Source organism: Scyliorhinus torazame, chromosome 1, assembly GCF_047496885.1.
Source record: "Scyliorhinus torazame isolate Kashiwa2021f chromosome 1, sScyTor2.1, whole genome shotgun sequence".
NCBI lineage: Eukaryota > Metazoa > Chordata > Chondrichthyes > Carcharhiniformes > Scyliorhinidae > Scyliorhinus > Scyliorhinus torazame.
Window position 1 is genome coordinate 302,855,256 of NC_092707.1, and position 17,838 is coordinate 302,873,093.

Here is a 17,838-nt window from a genome sequence, read left to right on the forward strand (position 1 = left end):
ACGAATAATTTTCCCCAGGGCAGCACGGTGGCGCAGTGGGTTAGCAGTGCTGCCTCACGCGCCGAGGTCCCAGGTTCGATCCTGGCTCTGGGTCACTGTCCGTGAGGATATTGCACATTCTCCCCATGTTTGTGTGGGTTTTGCCCCCACAACCCAAAGATGTGCAGGGTAGGTTAATTGGCCACGCTAAATTGCCCCTTAATTGGAAAAAATGAATTGGGCACTCTAAAAAAAAAATTTTTTTTAATTCCCTCCCTAAGGATGGCCTTAAGAGCCTCTCACAGCATGGATGGAGAGATTGAGTCGGTCCTGTTTAATTTAATGTAGTCATCTATGAAGATGAATAAACGCTTGCAAATGGTTTTATTGGCCAGCAAAGTAGTATCTAATCTCCAATGTAGGCATTGGTTGAGGCCAGACTCCAGCAACAAATTAACAAAATGTGGGCATGGTCAGAAATCACAATTGCTGAGAACTCAGCTGCCTCTACTGGAGAGAGTAAAGCCCTGTCTAAAATTTTTAAAAATCAATGCGGGAATACATTGGATTGGATTGGATTGGATTTGTTTATTGTCACGTGTACCGAAGTACAGTGAAAAGTATTTTTCTGCGAGCAGCTCAACAGATCATTAAGTACATGAGAAGAAAAGGGAATAAAAGAAAATACATAATAGGGCAACACAACATATACAATGTAACTACAAAAGCACTGGCATTGGATGAAGCATACAGGGTGAAGCATACAGGGTGTAATGTTAATGAGGTCAGTCCATAAGAGGGTCATTTAGGAGTCTGGTGACAGTGGGGAAGAAGCTGTTTTTGAGTCTGTTCGTGCATGTTCTCAGACTTCTGTATCTCCTGCCCGATGGAAGAAGTTGGAAGAGTGAGTAAGCCGGGTGGGAGGGATCTTTGATTATACTGCCCGCTTTCCCCAGGCAGCGGGAGGTGTAGATGGAGTCAATGGATGGGAGGCAGGTTTGTGTGATGGACTGGGCGGTGTTCACGACTCTCTGAAGTTTCTTGCGGTCCTGGGCCGAGCAGTTGCCATACCAGGCTGTGATGCAGCCTGATAGGATGCTTTCTATGGTGCATCTGTAAAAGTTGGTAAGAGTCAATGTGGACATGCCGAATTTCCTTAGTTTCCTGAGGAAGTATAGGCGCTGTTGTGCTTTCTTGGTGGTAGCGTCGACATGGGTGGACCAGGACAGATTTTTGGAGATGTGCACCCCTAGGAATTTGAAACTGCTAACCATCTCCACCTCGGCCCCGTTGATGCTAACAGGGGTGTGTACAGTACTTTGCTTCCTGAAGTCAATTACCAGCTCTTTAGTTTTGCTGGCATTTAGGGAGAGATTGTTGTCGCTAAACCACTCCACTAGGTTCTCTATCTCCCTCCTGTATTCGGACTCATCGTTATTCGAGATCCGGCCCACTATGGTCGTATCGTCAGCAAACTTGTAGATGGAGTTGGAACCAGGTTTTGCCACGCAGTCGTGTGTGTACAGGGAGTAGAGTAGGGGGCTAAGTACGCAGCCTTGCGGGGCGCCGGTGTTGAGGACTATTGTGGAGGAGGTGTTGTTGTTCATTCTTACTGATTGTGGTCTGTTGGTCAGAAAATCGAGGATCCAGTTGCAGAGTGGGGAGCCAAGTCCTCAGTTTTGGAGCTTTGATATGAGCTTGGCTGGGATTATGGTGTTGAAGGCGGAGCTGTAGTCAATAAATAGGAGTCTAATGTAGGAGTCCTTGTTTTCGAGATGCTCTAGGGATGAGTGTAGGGCCAGGGAAATGGTGTCTGATGTGGACCGGTTGCAGCGGTATGCGAATTGCAGTGGATCAAGGCATTCTGGGAGTATGGAGGTGATGCGCTTCATGATCTACCTCTCGAAGCACTTCATTACGACTGAAGTCAGGGCCACTGGTCGGTAGTCATTGAGGCACGTTGCCTGGTTCTTCTTTGGTAACGGTATGATGGTGGTCTTCTTGAAGCAGGTGGGGACCTCGGAGTGGAGTAGGGACAGGTTAAAGATGTCCGTGAATACCTCTGCCAGCTGGCCCGCGCAGGCTCTGAGTGCACGACCAGGGATCCCGTCTGGGCCCGTCGCCTTCCGAGGGTTCACTTTCAGGGAGGCCAATCTGACTTCGGAAGCTGTGATGGTGGGCATGGGTGAATTATGGGCTGCTGGGGCACTCGCCAGCGGATTGTTGGTTACCTGCTCGAACCGAGCATAGAATGCATTGAGTTAATCGGGGAGGGGTGCGCTGCTGCCAGAGATACTGTTCAGCTTCGCGTTATAGCCCGTTATGTTGTCCTTGCCACAACCGCCGAGAGTCTGTCTGTGACTCTAGCTTGGTTTGATATTCTCTCTTGGCATTCCGGATGGCTTTGCGGAGGTCGTACCTGGATTTCTTGTATAGGTCAGGGTCGTCTGCCTTGAACGCCTCAGATCTGTCCTTCAGTAGGGAGTCAATCCCGTGATTGAGCCATGGTTTCCGGTTGGGGAACGCACGTACTGCTTTCTTTGGCACGCAGTCGTCCACACATTTGCTGATGAAGTCTGTGACGGTGGTGGCATACTCATTTAAGTTGGTCGCTGAGTTCTTAAATATGGACCAGTCCACTGTCTCTAAGCAGTCACGTAAGAGCTCTTCTGTCTCATCGGACCAGCACTGCACAACCTTCTTAGCTGGATTCTCCCGCTTGAGTTTCTGCTTGTATGCCGGGAGAAGGAGCACCGTCTTATGGTCTGATTTCCCAAAGTGCGGTCGGGGGATGGCACGGTAGGCGCCCTTGATTTTTGAGTAGCATATGGTGGAAAAAAGGAAAAATCCCTGTCATTCGGGTGCAAAAAGCAGCAGGGATCTACCCCCACCCCCAATCTCAGCCATAAATGTCGACCTGGCCATCCCAGATGGGATAAGAGATTTAGGTTTGGAACAAACCAATTTAGGCTCCAAAACACAGTTCAAGTCGCCTCCTAAAATAAGCTGGTGTGAGTCGAGATTGGGAGGGAAGTAGCAGAGAGTTAATGAAATTCATATCATCACAGTTAGGGCCATAAAGGTTGCCAAGAACTATTGGGGTGTTCGACAAGGAGCCACAAACAATAACAGATCGACCATTGCGATCAGCTATAATCTGAGAAGCGAAGAACTGGACTCTTTTATTAATTAAAGTCGCCGTACCCCTGGCACTGGCATTTAAACTGGAACGAAAAACCTGCTGAACCCAGCCTTTGTGTAGCCTGGTCTGATCCTTGCTACGCAAATGGGTTTCCTGCAGAAAAACAATGTCCGAGTTTAGGCTCTTAAGATGAGCAAATGCTCTCGACCATTTTACAGGGCCATTCAAACCCCTAACATTCCAGGTAACCAGGCAGAACAGAGGTCTCCCACCAGCCCTTAAGCCGGAGTCAGACATTCGCAAAAAGAGATACTAAAGCAGGAACACTGAAAAGATAAAGCAAAAAGATCCACCCAAAATGGCCAAGTCATCTGAGCCAAGTGACCCAACAAAGGGAGACCAGCAGACACCGTCAACAAACCCACACTAAAATCACCATCCCCTCCCCCCCAAAAAAAACACCCAATCGAGTATAACCACACCCAAAAGCAAATAGAATAGCAAACAATAACTTATCCGAAAGACTACATTTTAACAAAACTAAACTAAACACAATACCCTCCAATACCACTCCTATTAACTAACACCCTTGTTAGCACAGGGACTCCCAACAGAAGAGTAAAAACTTGTTTAACTTACAACGCCTCATTAGCAATTAAAGGTTGCGCCAAACAACAGAAATGAAAAGAGAAAAGGAACAATATATTAATGCTAAAAGAAACAGCAGAGATCTTTCAACCTAACCAAAGTCATCAAAAGCAGGCATTTTCAAAGTGGAGGTCGCGACCAGCGGTGGGTCGCGGGCGGATGTTGGGAGTGTCGCGGAGCCAGCCATCATGGCATTCCCAATCGCGGGAATTCACGCGCAACAGCCGCAGCAGCCAGCTTTTAACAATGCTGGCTGCGAGCGACATTGAAAATGGCAGCCGCGACCAGCTGAAAAATTGCAGGCACACTGCGCATGCATGTTCGCTCATCAGTGTGCATGCGGCCCGGGAGTGTTGGGACCTGAACCCGGGGTCAAAGTGCGATTGCAGGGGCAGCGCGGTGGCGCAGTGGGTTAGCCCTGTTGCCTCACGGCGCCGAGGTCCCAGGTTCGATCCCGGCTCTGGGTCACTGTCTGTGTGGAGTTTGCACATTCTCCCGTGTTTGCGTGGGTCTCGCCCCCACAACCCAAAGGTGTGCAGGCTAGGTGGATTGGCCACACTAAATTGCCACTTAACTGGAAAAAATTAATTGGGCACTCTAAATTCTTTTTTAAAGTGTGATCGCAGCATGGTGGCGGCTGACTGCGTAGTGATCACCGATGATGAACAAAGCTATGAACTCGATTTGTTTTGATCCATGAACATTACTGTAATGATCTGGAGAGAGCATATATTCCTCATGATTTAATCATGGACAAAACTGAACGTTTGGCAAGGGGTGCAATGAAAGCCATGGGAAATCATCACATCGTCGCCCTCTGTGAACTGAAGGGTGGCTATAAGTTTTTTGCTGACCTTTTAGACTACAAACATTGAATTGAAACAGTGACCAATCAATCCCTATGACGGTGGACTTCATCCGCTTGAAGAGTTACTGTAATATTCAGTTAACAGGGGAGCTACTCAGAGTTTACGAAGTGAGGTACGAAATCCACGCTCTCCTCTTGTGAACCTGATTGGAGTGAGATCATGAGGACCAAGCAGGCTCACCTCTCGCATTAAAGGTAAGAGAAAATGGTGGGTTGCGAATGTTGGCCGACGTGGGTCGCGAAGGTTGACCGGCATGGGTTGTGAAGTTCGGCCGGCTTGGGTCGCGAAGGTCGGCCGGCATCGGTCGCGAAGGTCGGCCGGCATGGGTTCCGAAGGCTGGCTGGCTGGTAAAACTGGGTCCCCGGAAAAAAAGTTTGAACAACACTGATCAAGAGCACAACCAAACAACAAACATGAAAAGACACAGAATACAAAGTACCCGTCCACAGGGCAATAAAACAGATTAAACAGCGCACAAGTTGTGTCTTTGAACAAAGGAGTATGCATCCCCCGTAAGTCAAAAAAGTGGGGCGGGGTTCTCCATCCCGCTGCACCCATTTTCTGGTGAGGCGAGCCCCCGCTCTCAGCGGCTAATGGGATTTCCCATTGTGGACACCCCCACGCCGTCAAGAAATCCGCGGGCGTGAGTGTTCTGCCGAAGAAACGGAGGATCCCGCTGGCGGGCAATCCAGCCTATGGGCTTTTTCCCAGAACGTTACTCGAGACGAGCTGAGTAGACCTTCTCGAACTTAACTCCACTCTTGTACAGGATGGATTTCACTCCATTAAAAGCAGCTAGATCCGCACAACTCGATTTTCAAATTTGCTGATGACACCACCGTAGTGGGTCGGATTTCAAACAATGACGAGACAGAGTACAGGAATGAGATAAAGAATCTGGTGAACTGGTGCGACGACAGTATCTCCCTCAATGTCAACAAAATGAAATAGATTGTCATCGACTTCAGGAAGCGTAGTGGAGAACATGCCCCTGTCTACATCAATGGGAATGAAGTAGAAAGGGTAGAGAGCTTCACGTTTTTAGGTGTACAGATCACCATCAACCTGTCTTGGTCCCCCCATGCCGACACTATAGTTAAGAAAGCCCACCAACAACTCTACTTTCTCAGAAGACTAAGGAAATTTGGCATGTCAGCGACGACTCTCACCAACTTCTACAGATGCACCATAGAAAGCATTCTTTCTGGTTGTATCACAGCTTGATATGGAGCCTCCAAGACCGCAGGAAACTACAAAAGGTTGTGAATGTAGCCCAGTCCATCACGCAAACCAGCCTCCCATCCATTGATTCTATCTATAATTCCCGCTGCCTCGGAAAGGCAGCCAGCATAATTAAGGACCCCACGCACCCCGGACATACTCTCTTCCACCTTCTTCCGTCAGGAAAAAGATAGCAAAGTTTGAGGTCACGTACCAACCAACTCAAGAACAGCTTCTTCCCTACTGCCATCAGACTTTTGAATGGACCTGCCTCGTATTAAGTTGATCTTTTCTCTACACCTTGCTATAACTGTAACATTATATTCTGCAGTCTCTCCTTCCTTCCATATGTACGGTGTGCATTGTTTGCACAGCATGCAAGAAACAATACTTTTCACTGTATACTAATACATGTGACAATAATAAATCAAATCAAATCAAATCACATGGCCTGGTACAGCCTAATGGAGTGGCCTTCCCACTTGAGATCACGATGGCCCCTTGCCCATTGAAGAACCTGCTCTTATTCTTTAAAACTATGAAATTGTGAAATCACCACACAAGGCGGATCTCCAGAACGAAGCTTAGGTGGAAGTGAATGACAGGCCTGGTTTAATTCTGGGGGTGATGTAATTACACCCACCCCTACCATCTTGTGGAACATGTTTGAAAATATTCAGCAGGGGCATGACCCTCAATCCCCTTTGGTAACCCCACAATCCAAATATTCTGTCTCCTGGACCTGTTCTCCAGGTAATTCAGCATGGTTATTCATGTTTTGTTGACTTCAACCACCGAAGCAAGATTGCACTCCAGAAAGGTGATGCAATCACTATGATCCAGTGTTTGTTAGCAAATTCATTCCCAACCTGGCATCTAAAACCTCTCACCTCCGAGATACGATCAAAAGGACGGAGCGTTCCAATGGTCCCCCAGACATGAGCAGGAATGGCAAACGTTGCAAATCTCCTTTACTCCAGCGCCAGTTCTAGCATTTTTTGACCCTGTCAGCATCAACGGGGCCGAGGTGGAGATGGTTAGCAGTTTCAAATTCCTAGGGGTGCACATCTCCAAAACTCTGTCCTGGTCCACCCACGTCGACGCTACCACCAAGAAAGCACAACAGCGCCTATACTTCCTCAGGAAACTAAGGAAATTCGGCATGTCCACATTAACTCTTACCAACTTTTACAGATGCACCATAGAAAGCATCCTATCTGGCTGCATCACAGCCTGGTATGGGAACTGCTCGGCCCAGGACCGCAAGAAACTTCAGAGAGTCGTGAACACAGCCCAGTCCATCACACAAACCTGCCTCCAATCCATTGACTCCATCTACACCTCCCGCTGCCTGGGGAAAGCGGGCAGCATAATCAAAGACCCCTCCCACCCGGTTTACTCATTCTTCCAACTTCTTCCATCGGGCAGGAGATACAGAAGTCTGAAAGCACGCACGAACAGACCCAAAAACAGCTTCTTCCCTGCTGTTACCAGATTCCTAAATGACCCTCTTATGGACTGACCTCATTAACACTACACCCCTGTATGCTTCATCCGATGCCAGTGCTTATGTAGTCACATTGTATACCTTGTGTTGCCCTATTATGTATTTTCTTTTATTCCCTTTTCTTTCCATGTACTTAATGATCTGTTGAGCTGCTCGCAGAAAAATACTTTTCACTGTACCTCGGTGCACGTGACAATAAACAAATCCAAATCCAAATCCCTGCAAGAAAGACCAAAATTTCAACCGATGTGTCTAAGGATGACCAGGGAATGGTTTTACAGCAGCGAGGTGCAGGCGACAACTGGCTGCCTGTGGCATACGCATCCAGAGCAATGTCAGAGACGGAACGCAGGTATGCGCAAATTGAAAAAGAATGTCTTGGGTTAATCAATGGTGTGACCAAGTTCCATGATGATGTGCATGGTCTTCCGACGTTTCTTGTGGAGACTGGCCACAGGCCACTCGTCTCCATTATACAGAAGAATTTGAAGCAAGATGTCCCCGAGGATCCAGCGCATGATCATGAAGCTCCGACACTACGATTTTGATCTAATCTACATGCCAGGCAAGCATCTCATTGTCACTGACACGCTTTCACGCGCCACGGCCATCAAAATGATGAGGAAGTGCAAGTCCATGTTGATCTCATCACTGCGTCTCTTCGAGTCTCCAATGATAAGTCGCATCTAATGAAGGAAGAAACAGCCAAGGAAGGACACAGTCCTACAAAAAGTAATCAAATATCTCCACGAGGGATGGTCTAAGGGTTCCAGCTCGGGTTACTACAATGTCAGGGCAGAGTTGAGTGAGGCGAATGGATTTCTACTGTGACAGCACAGGATTGCGATTCCGCATTCCTTGAGGCCACTCATGCTCAAGAAGCTCCATGAAGGGCACCTGGGCATTGAGAATTGCAAGCGCAGGGCCAGGCATACAGTTTATTGGCCAGGCATCACACAAGGCATTGCAGTCATGGTTGACAGTAGGGACATGTGTCAGAAGTTCCAGTGCAAGCAGAACAAAGAGCCGATGCACAGGATGAAATCATCACAACTCCTTGGCAGAAAGTGGGCATGGATCTTTATCACTTCAATGGAAACAAATACCTTTTGATCATCGATTACTTCTCTAATTACCCGGAGGCAGCACAGTTACCGAACTCGACTGCTCGGTGTGCTATTCAACACATTAAAGAGATTTTTGCCTGGCATGGCATACCAAACACTGTTATGACTGACAATGGTCCCTGCCTCAAAAACTATGAGTGGACTGAGTTTGCCCGTCATTATGACTTTAAGCACATTACTTCGAGTCCTTTATATCCTCAGTCAAACAGGAAGGCAGGAAAGGGCAAGCACATTGTTAAACAGCTGCTAATACAAGCCATTGACAGCCAGGAAGACATGTATCTGGCACTTTTGAGCTATCCTTCGGCACCACTCATCAATGGGCTGTCACCAGTACAGCTGCTGATGAATAGGCAGCTACGGACGGCCCTGCCTTCCATTGCAACTCACACTGTGGATCGAGGACTGGAGCAGAAACTGCTTCTTCAAAAAAGGAGGCAGAGAGGGTTCCACGATAGATCCGCCAGGAAGCTCCAGCCACTGCATCCAGGTGACACTATTAGACTGGAGGGTGTCAATGGATACAGATGGCCAAGGCTTGCAACGGTACTGCAACTGGCAGGTCCACATTCGTTTCTCGTCATCGCTGAGGATGGCTCAGTCTTGCGAAGAAACCGAAGAGCGCTGTTGAAAGTTCATCGTCCCTTCGTTTTGAGTCCAACAGAAGAATTAGTATGTAATCCCAAAACACTTGAAGAGGATACAGACCACCTATCAGAGTCAGCACTCAGAGAAGCATCCGCGGTAATAAATAGAGAACAAGCAGGAACACCAACAAGAAATGGAGGAACACAATCACCTGTTCAGCCATTGCTCAGGAAATCAACCAGATTACGTCATAAACCTGACAGACTGAACTTGTAGTGAACTGTGTACAGTTACATGTTTGAAATGTTTATGCATATCGTGTTTGGTGAAGCATAGTTACATTTGTAAATGTTAACACTTCCAAAGGAAGGGGGATATGGTCATATGCATATGCTCAGTAATGTATATAGTTATCTATTAATGTATATAGTTAGCTGTACGACCTCTGACCAGCAGGTGGCGATAGAGATCCACCATGTGACTCCACAGATCAGCAGTTGGTAGTAAGTCATACTGGAGGGCAGTCGCATTAGAAGTAGCTCCAGGAGAATTCACTTATTCACTACCGTTTGTATTATAGTTCGTTAGTTATCTTTCCACGTGTTCATTGTGTCAATAAACTATCTTACTTGTAAAGAACTAGATGTTCTGTGTGCATCTTTACAATGGCCACATCACAGAACATAACATGAGTTGTAGGATTACCCCTGTATTTAGCACAGATCCTCAAGTGATTAATGTCAATGTGGTCTGAGCTCCCTGGCATTTAACAGTTCTCACTTCTACTGAGCAGCAAAGTGAGAAAAAGCATAAGGAACAGGATCACTTATTTATATCCATCTCACACTTCACAGTGCTGGCATTTTCAAAGACTTGGAAGATAAAATCTGGATAATTAGACACTGAAATCCTCTCTATTTGAACGCGAGGGATGGGTTAAGGGGATGGGATTCAATGTAACAGAAAACCCTGACATTCAAATAATCTGGAGAAAACTGTTAGGATATCCGGACATTTAGTGAAAAACCCGGATGGTCTCAGCCACACAGGGATGTTTGGTCACCCTATATCGAAGTCCCGCACTCTGAAATTCCATCCCTAAATTCTTCTGCCTCGGCACATTCCTCTCCTCCCTTATGTTCCTCTTTAAAAAGCATCTCTTTGATCAAGTCTTTCGTTATCTTGTCAAATATCGCTCTTTTGGGTTCAGCATCTATTTTTTCCTTCTGTTTCTGCGATGTACCTTGGGATAATTTTATGCTTTGAAAGCACTAAATAAATCAGGTTGTTGTAATGCTATAGAAAAAGAACCTTTAAAAAGTTTGGTATTAGAAAAGGCTGAACAATCTATCCAGCTCTTTTCATCACCCCCTTGCAATTTACACAATATCAGAGAAAACAGGCTTTCTATAATGCTGCCCACAGATAAGGTGCCAAGACATGTAGTAACCCCTGAGATAAGTATGTTGGCACCCATTGAACCATATTACAAGAACAGCCACCTCCTTCCTTAGAGAAAGGGAGAAAAAAAGAAGTTGAGAAACAGGACTTCAGTCGAGTGAAGGAAAATAAATGTATTTTACCCTGATTACTTCTTCTGCAGCAGGTGCCAGTTCTTTACCTTCACCTTTATATTTCTTCAGTTCAATCTCGAGTTCCATAATTCTCTGCTGTAAAGAGTCTTTGTCTCTCTTTGACTGTAGGATGAACTTGTCATACTCATCCCTTATCTTTCTTTCCTTTTTACAGTTTGGACATTCAGGAATTTTCTCAGCTTCGAAAGGATTTGGCTCCATGGGTGTCTTTGGAGACAGAAGTTCAAATTCATTCATTTTGTCCAGTTTATATTGTTGTTTTTCGACTCTACTTTCTCTTGAAATGTTCACCGATCCAAAAAGGGTGTTGGGCCAAGATCGAATGTTTTTAAAGCGATCGTCAGCTGCTTTGCTTTTGTCCAAGTTTGTAACAGCTTTAGTAGTTGTCAGAGTTTTAGCTGTTCCTTTCGCCAAGTGAGGTAAAATCACTTTCTGATTATGCTGATCTTCAAACTCAGCTGCCCGAGGTAATGAATTTCTGAGATTTTTCTCCACGAATCTGGAACAGGCATTCCGGCCAATGCATATAGGAGGAAGGCAGGTCTGTGTTTGTGAGCCCTAGGTTAAATTATTACAGGAAAAATGTTATAAAACAACTTGCAACCAATACAACCAACACAAATACAAGAGGAGCAATTACCCTCTTTGTTATGCCTCGGAAATATTTAGGGCGCGATTCTCCGCAAAGATCTCTAAGTGTGGTAGCGAGCGGGAATTGCCGTGAGCTTCCCGGCGCTCAACCCGAGGCCAGCAACGCTATTCAACATTTATTGGTCCAATTAACGAGGCCCCACGGTCTTCTCGCTGCAAATGAAGGCTCGCCAGCTGATTCGCAGCATTTAAACAGCACTTGCACAGCAAACCCCATTCAACTCGTAGCCATGGCGCCGAGAAGACCGGCCCCACGATTCATCGATGGAGACCTGGGGAAGTTCCTCAATGTGGTGGAGGCCAGGAGGGATGTCCTGTTCCCCTGAGGATCCCACAGGGTGAGCCACAGGGCAGGCATTGCCACCAAGTGTGACCAGGAGGACTGGCCTCCAATGTCGTAAGAAGATTGCCGCCACACCCTCCCCAGAGACCTTTCTGCCCCCACACGAGCATCCACCCCCCCCAACTCTCCATGAGGTCCCCAACCCTCCCTTCACCCCCCTTTCCCTTCAATCCCCCTCTCCCTTCAACCTCCCCCAACATGATGCAGACATTGGGGAGCTGCCAGGACTGGCAGAGTCAGATGATGCAGGGGCAGCCGGGACTCAAACCAGCTGCCCCTCCATCCTGAGGTGAACACTGGGGCCCAATGGACATTGAGCAAGAGGAGGGGGCGCTGGGTGCCAACCCTGACCCGTCCCATGGACTGGGGATATTGGCCACCAGCTCCCCCGAGTTCCATCCCTCTGAAGAGGCCGTGTCTCGAGGTCAACACATGGGACAGGGCGGCATGGATGAGCATGTGCCATCGACAAGCGCATCGGGCCCTCCAGCCTCAGAGCCCCCAGAGGATGCCCGTCAGGGGCATCGAAGGCTACGGGACGAGGTAAGTAGCTGGCTGCCTACACCTCAAATTTGCATTCTGGGGAGATGTAGCGTTAGAGCTGGGAAGGTTAGGCACGTTGAGGATCACTGAGGGCACCAGAGGAGGGGATCACTGAGGGCACCAGAGGAGGGGGAATAGGTGGGGGGGGGGGGGGCGGGTTGGTAGGGGGTGAAGGGGGGAGGGTGAGGGGGTGGTGGGGAGAGTGGGGCGGCAACATCGGGAATGGTGAACTGTATGACACCTGTGGCACATTAAAAACACTTGATCACAACCAGTATGACGCCTCTGTCACTTTCTTCCGCTAAACATACCGACCGCCAAACCCTTGGCCAATCTCTCTAGGCATCCTCTCCTCCCTGTAGCACTCACCCACCCTCCAGCTGTGGACATTTCCCCGGAACTGTGTCCCAAGCCCTAGGTGTTTGGATGGCGGCTGCTGCGTTTGTGGTGTTGCCTCCCGCAGTGTTCAAGCACAGTGTCCATGCATCAAGTTGTGATTGGGATGCTAGGAAATGACTCCCACATGCTACATGGCCCGTCCACCCACGGGAATCCACTTGGGTTGTGTGAAGTGTTCCCTTAACCACAAATGCCAATTCCCTATTAGCAATAGCCTTCAGCCGCATGGCCTGAGGCCTCAGACGTCGGTGGGGGTTATCGGTGTTCGGTGGGGCAGACAGGGAGGGGCTAAGGTTGCCTTAGCAACCCCCCCCCGCCAGCGCCTCCCCCTGTCAAAATATCCACTTATGTATATAATGAGATGCAGACAGGCAGTGATTGACACATAGGATGACCAGTGAGCATACAACACAGCACAGCCAATCACTAGACAGGACACTATCACTATAAAGCCAGAGGGCACTAGGTTTCCCGCTCTCTCGGGACCCAGCTACTGAGACAGTCAGAATCCACGAGCAGGCAAGCACAAACACCATGCGGTAGCTAGTAAGTCTGGTCAGGCTACTACAAGGTCACTAGTCAGATCAGCATAGTGTCGACCCACAGCTGAATATGTACAGCAGTTCATCTAGTTGAATAAAACAGTGTTGGATCTTCTCCTGTGTTAGATGTCTGTTTCTAACTTCCCTGCATCGAGTGCAGTCCACATTGAACCAACCTGCCTAACACATCATGGTACCAGAGTGATATTGATCTTGACGGACGTACCTCGAGTGAATCAGCATCGACCAGCAAGCAGCCATCCAGCGAAATGGAAAACATCCAACCTCCTCCGCAACTCCGCGTCTCCGGCAACCTCAGCGCCAACTGGAAAATCTTCAAGCAAAAGTTCCTCTTGTACATCGAGGCCTCCGACCTCGAGGCAGCATTGGATGCCAGGAAGATCAAGCTATTTCTCTCCACTGCGGGGGACCACGCCATCCATATCTACAATTCGCTTACATTCGCCGATGGCGAAGACAAAACAAAATTCAAAACAGTCTTGCTGAAGTTCGACAGCCACTGCGACATTGAGGTGAATGAGAGCTTTGAATGGCTTCCAGCAGAGGCTTCAGGGTAAGGATGAACCTTTTCAGTCCTTCTTGACCCATCTCCGCATCCTAGCGCAGTCATGTAACTATGAATTGACGGCTGATTCCATGATCCGGGATCAGATCGTTTTTGGGGTCCACTCCGACTCCCTGCGGCAGCAGCGCCTTAAAATCAAACAGTTGACCCTCTCTGTCGCTATTGAGACGTGCGTTGTCCATGAGCATGCCAAGAATCGTTACTCCCACATCAGGGCGGCAGAAACTGCATAGCTGGCCTCCCACGAGGCAGAAAGGGTGCAGGCCATTGCACAGATGCAGGGATTGAGCATCGAGGAGAGTGGCCGTTTTGCGCGCTTTTCTCGGATCCCTGCGCACCGAGTGGACGACGAGACCGAAAACCCGACTGCGCAGGTGCGTACCTCGGCCGATCGCACTGCGCATGCGCGATGGCGCACGGATCGCGCTGACGTCAGCATCGTGACGTGTCCGAATTGTAGCTTCGCCCACTTAAAGCGGCAATATCTGGCAAGAGGACGCCGATGTCTCCAGTGTGGCAAGTTTGGCCACTATGCAGCCCTCTGCAGATCCGCTCCACTGCTCAGCAGCCAGCAATCCCAGCTGCGGCGCAGAAGTATCCGCTCAATACAACAAGGCATGCCAGATTCTGATCCCGACAGCCCAACGGACCCTGATGCTGACTGCCTCAAGTCTCCATATCAGGTGGGCATCATAACCACACATGATCTGGCCTCCACCACACCTGCACAACACCTCTCGATCCTCAGTGTGGATCCCGACGACGGGTGGTGTGCTGTCATCACAGTTAACAAGGCTCGCATCCAATTTAAACTGGACACCGGCGCGTCTGTGAACCTCATCTCACAATCCGACCTCAACACCATCCGGCCTGCATTCTTCCACCGGCCTGCCAGCTCCTTGACTACAATGGCAATGCCATAGCTGCCAGTGGCTCGTGTCAACTAGGGGTATCCAACAAGGCGATCAAGGCAACGTTACGATTTGAAATCGTCAGGCCTGACAGGGCGTCCCTGCTCGGTGCTCGCGCCTGCAAGCTCCTGAACCTGGTTCAGCGAGTCCACACCATGTCATCGTCACCGGCGACGGCCTCGCCCGATGGAAATTTGCAAGCCGACATAGACGACATTATCACGCAGTACCACAGTGTATTCGATGGAATGGACACGCTCCCGTACCGATACAAAATACTGCTCAAGCCGAACGCCACCCCTGTAATCCATGCACCACGCCGGGTGCCGGCGCCCCTCAAGGATCGTCTGAAAAAGCAACTACAGGACCTCCAAGACCAGGGCATCGTCTCAAAGGTCACAGAGTCAACAGACTGGGTCAGCTCCATGGTATGTGTAAAGAAGCCATCAGTGGAGCTCCGCATTTGCATTGATCCCAAGGATCTAAACCGCAACCTCATGCGGGAGCACTACCCGATCCCGAAGCGTGAAGAGTTAACCAGTGAGATGGCTCATGCCAAATTCTTCACTAAGCTGGACGCCTCCCGGGGTTTTTGGCAAATACAGCTGGACGTATCCATTCGCAAGCTGTGTACGTTCAACACCCCGTTCGGCTGCTACTGTTACAACCGCATGCCTTTCGGTATCATATCTGCCTCAGAAATGTTTCATCGCATCATGGAGCAGATGATGAAGGGCATCAAGGGGGTACGAGTATACGTGGACAACACCCCAGGAACACATCGTTCGCCTCAAGCAGGTCTTCCAGCGAATTCATGAACATGGTCTCCAGCTCAACAGGGCCAAGTGCTCATTTGGTCAATCTGATATGAAGTTTCTCAGCGACCACATCTTGAGAAGGAGTGTCTGGGTCTCCTGACAGGAATAGTCAAGTTTCATGACTACATTTACGGCCTGCCGAAATTCACCGTGGAAACGGACCACAGGCCTCTAGTCCACATAATCCAGAAGGATTTAAATGATGTGACACCTCTGTTACAGCAAATTCTTCTTCGACTCCGCCGCTATGACTTCGAACTTGTCTACATGCCAGGCAAAGAGCTGATCATTGCAGATGCCCACTCCCGGTCCATCACCACACCATGTGAACAAGGTGACTTCATCTGCCACATAGAAGCGCAAGTGCAATTGTGTGCCACCAACCTCCCAGCCTCTGACGAATGGGTGGCCCAAATTCGTGAGGAAACGGCCAAGGATCCTTTACTGCAGCGTGTGATGCAGCACCTTACCCATGCCTGGCAGAAGGGACAATGTCCCCAATTCTTCAATGTTAAAGACGAGCTGACGGTCGTGGAGGGAATCCTTCTGAAACTCGACAGTTATTCCTCAAAGCATGCAGGCTATGGTGCTGGGTCAACTCCATGAGGGTCACCTTGGAGTCGAGAAATGCCGACGCAGAGCTCGGGAGGCGGTTTACTGGCCGGGCATTAACCAAGATATTGACAACACGGTCCTCAACTGCCCCACCTGTCAGAAGTTTCAACCGGCCCAACCCAAGGAAACACTGCAACAGCATGAGATCGTGACCTCTCCGTGGTCCAAAGTAGGTGTAGATTTTTTTCACGCCAAAGGGTGTGACTACGTACTCCTGGTCGACTACTTCTCCAGTTACCCAGAAGTGGTGAAACTGTCCGACCTCACGTCGTAGGCGGTCATCAAAGCCTGCAAAGAAATGTTCGTCAGGCACGGGATACAGATCATGGTAATGAGTGACAACGGTCCATGCTTTTACAGCCAAGAATGGTCTGATTTTGCACAGTCCTACAACTTCCATCACGTTACCTCCAGTCCCCACTACCCGCAATCAAACGGGAAGGCCGAGAAAGGGGTCCATATTGTCAAGCGGTTGCTGTGCAAAGCTGCAGACTCAGGCTCCAACTTCAACCTGGCAATGCTGGCATACAGGGCAACCCCACTGTCCACTGGGTTGTCTCCAGCGCAGGTGCTCATGAATCGCACTCTGAGGACCACAGTTCCAGCCATTCATATTCCAAACCTTGATCACCTCACGGTACTACAAAAAGTGCAGCAGTCCCGGGCCCAACAGAAGGCCACATATGATGCCCATGCCACGGATTTACCTGAGTTGGCTCCAGCCGAACATGTTCGCGTCCAGTTGCCTGAGGGTGATTGGTCAGCCACAGCTGTTGTTGTCAAACAAGTTGCCCCGAGATCTTTCATTGTTCGCATGGCTGATGGCTCCCTGCTACGGCGCAACAGACGGGCTTTGCGAAGAGTTCCACGCCCACCACCTGACCGCAGTGCTCCGTCGGCTATCATGCTTCCTCCGGACGTACCCTGCCACGAGGCCACCGATCTGCCAGCGATCCTGCCGGCCCACGCGACCACCGCAATGGCAGCGATCCCACCTCTCCACGTGCGATCCCACCTCTGAGGTGATCGATAAGAATTCGTCGCCCGCCACAAAGACTGAATCTGTAGACTTAACTTTTGTAAATTTTGTGACTGAATCCATCGACTTAACTCTTGTAAATATTGCTTAGTTTGCCATGTATCTGCACTATCAACACCTTCCCATGTATATACGTTTGTTCAATCACCGTTTGTATATAGTCAGGCATATATATATATATATATATAATATATACACATACCTCAGTATTTATTTAACTCCAAAAAAAAAAGGGAAGGGGAGATGTCATAATACCCACTCATGTATATATTGAGATGCAGACAGGCAGTGATTGACACATAGGATGACCAGTAAGCATACAACACAGCACAGCCAATCACCAGACAGGACACTACCAGTATAAAGCCAGAGGGCCCTAGGTTTCCTGCTCTCTCGGGACCTAGCTACTGAGACAGTCAGAGTCCACGAGCTAGCAAGCACAAACACCATGCGGTAGCTAGTAAGTCTGGTCAGGCTACTACAAGGTCACTAGTCAGATCAGTATAGTGTCGACCCACAGCTGAATATGTACAGCAGTTCATCTAGTTGAATAAAACAGTGTTGGATCTTCTCCTGTGTTAGACGTCTGTTTTTAACTTCCCGGCATCGAGTGCAGTCCACATCGAACCAACCTGCCTAACACATCATCCCCCCTCCTCCTTCACATGGTGTTCCACCCCTCTGGAGGACGCAATCGCCACCTCATTCTGCTGAG

The 17,838-nt window shown here is 48.9% G+C and overlaps 1 protein-coding gene across 1 annotated transcript in view; it reads right to left on the bottom strand.

Annotated features, from left to right (window-relative positions):
- LOC140421449 (uncharacterized) overlaps positions 1 to 17,838 on the bottom strand; it is a 152,908-nt gene that overhangs the window by 63,947 nt on the left and 71,123 nt on the right. Inside the window, exon 7 of the mRNA XM_072506199.1 lies at positions 10,665 to 11,234. Within this exon, the coding sequence (XP_072362300.1) occupies positions 10,665 to 11,234 (570 nt within the window). The remainder of the gene's footprint in view (positions 1 to 10,664; positions 11,235 to 17,838) is intronic.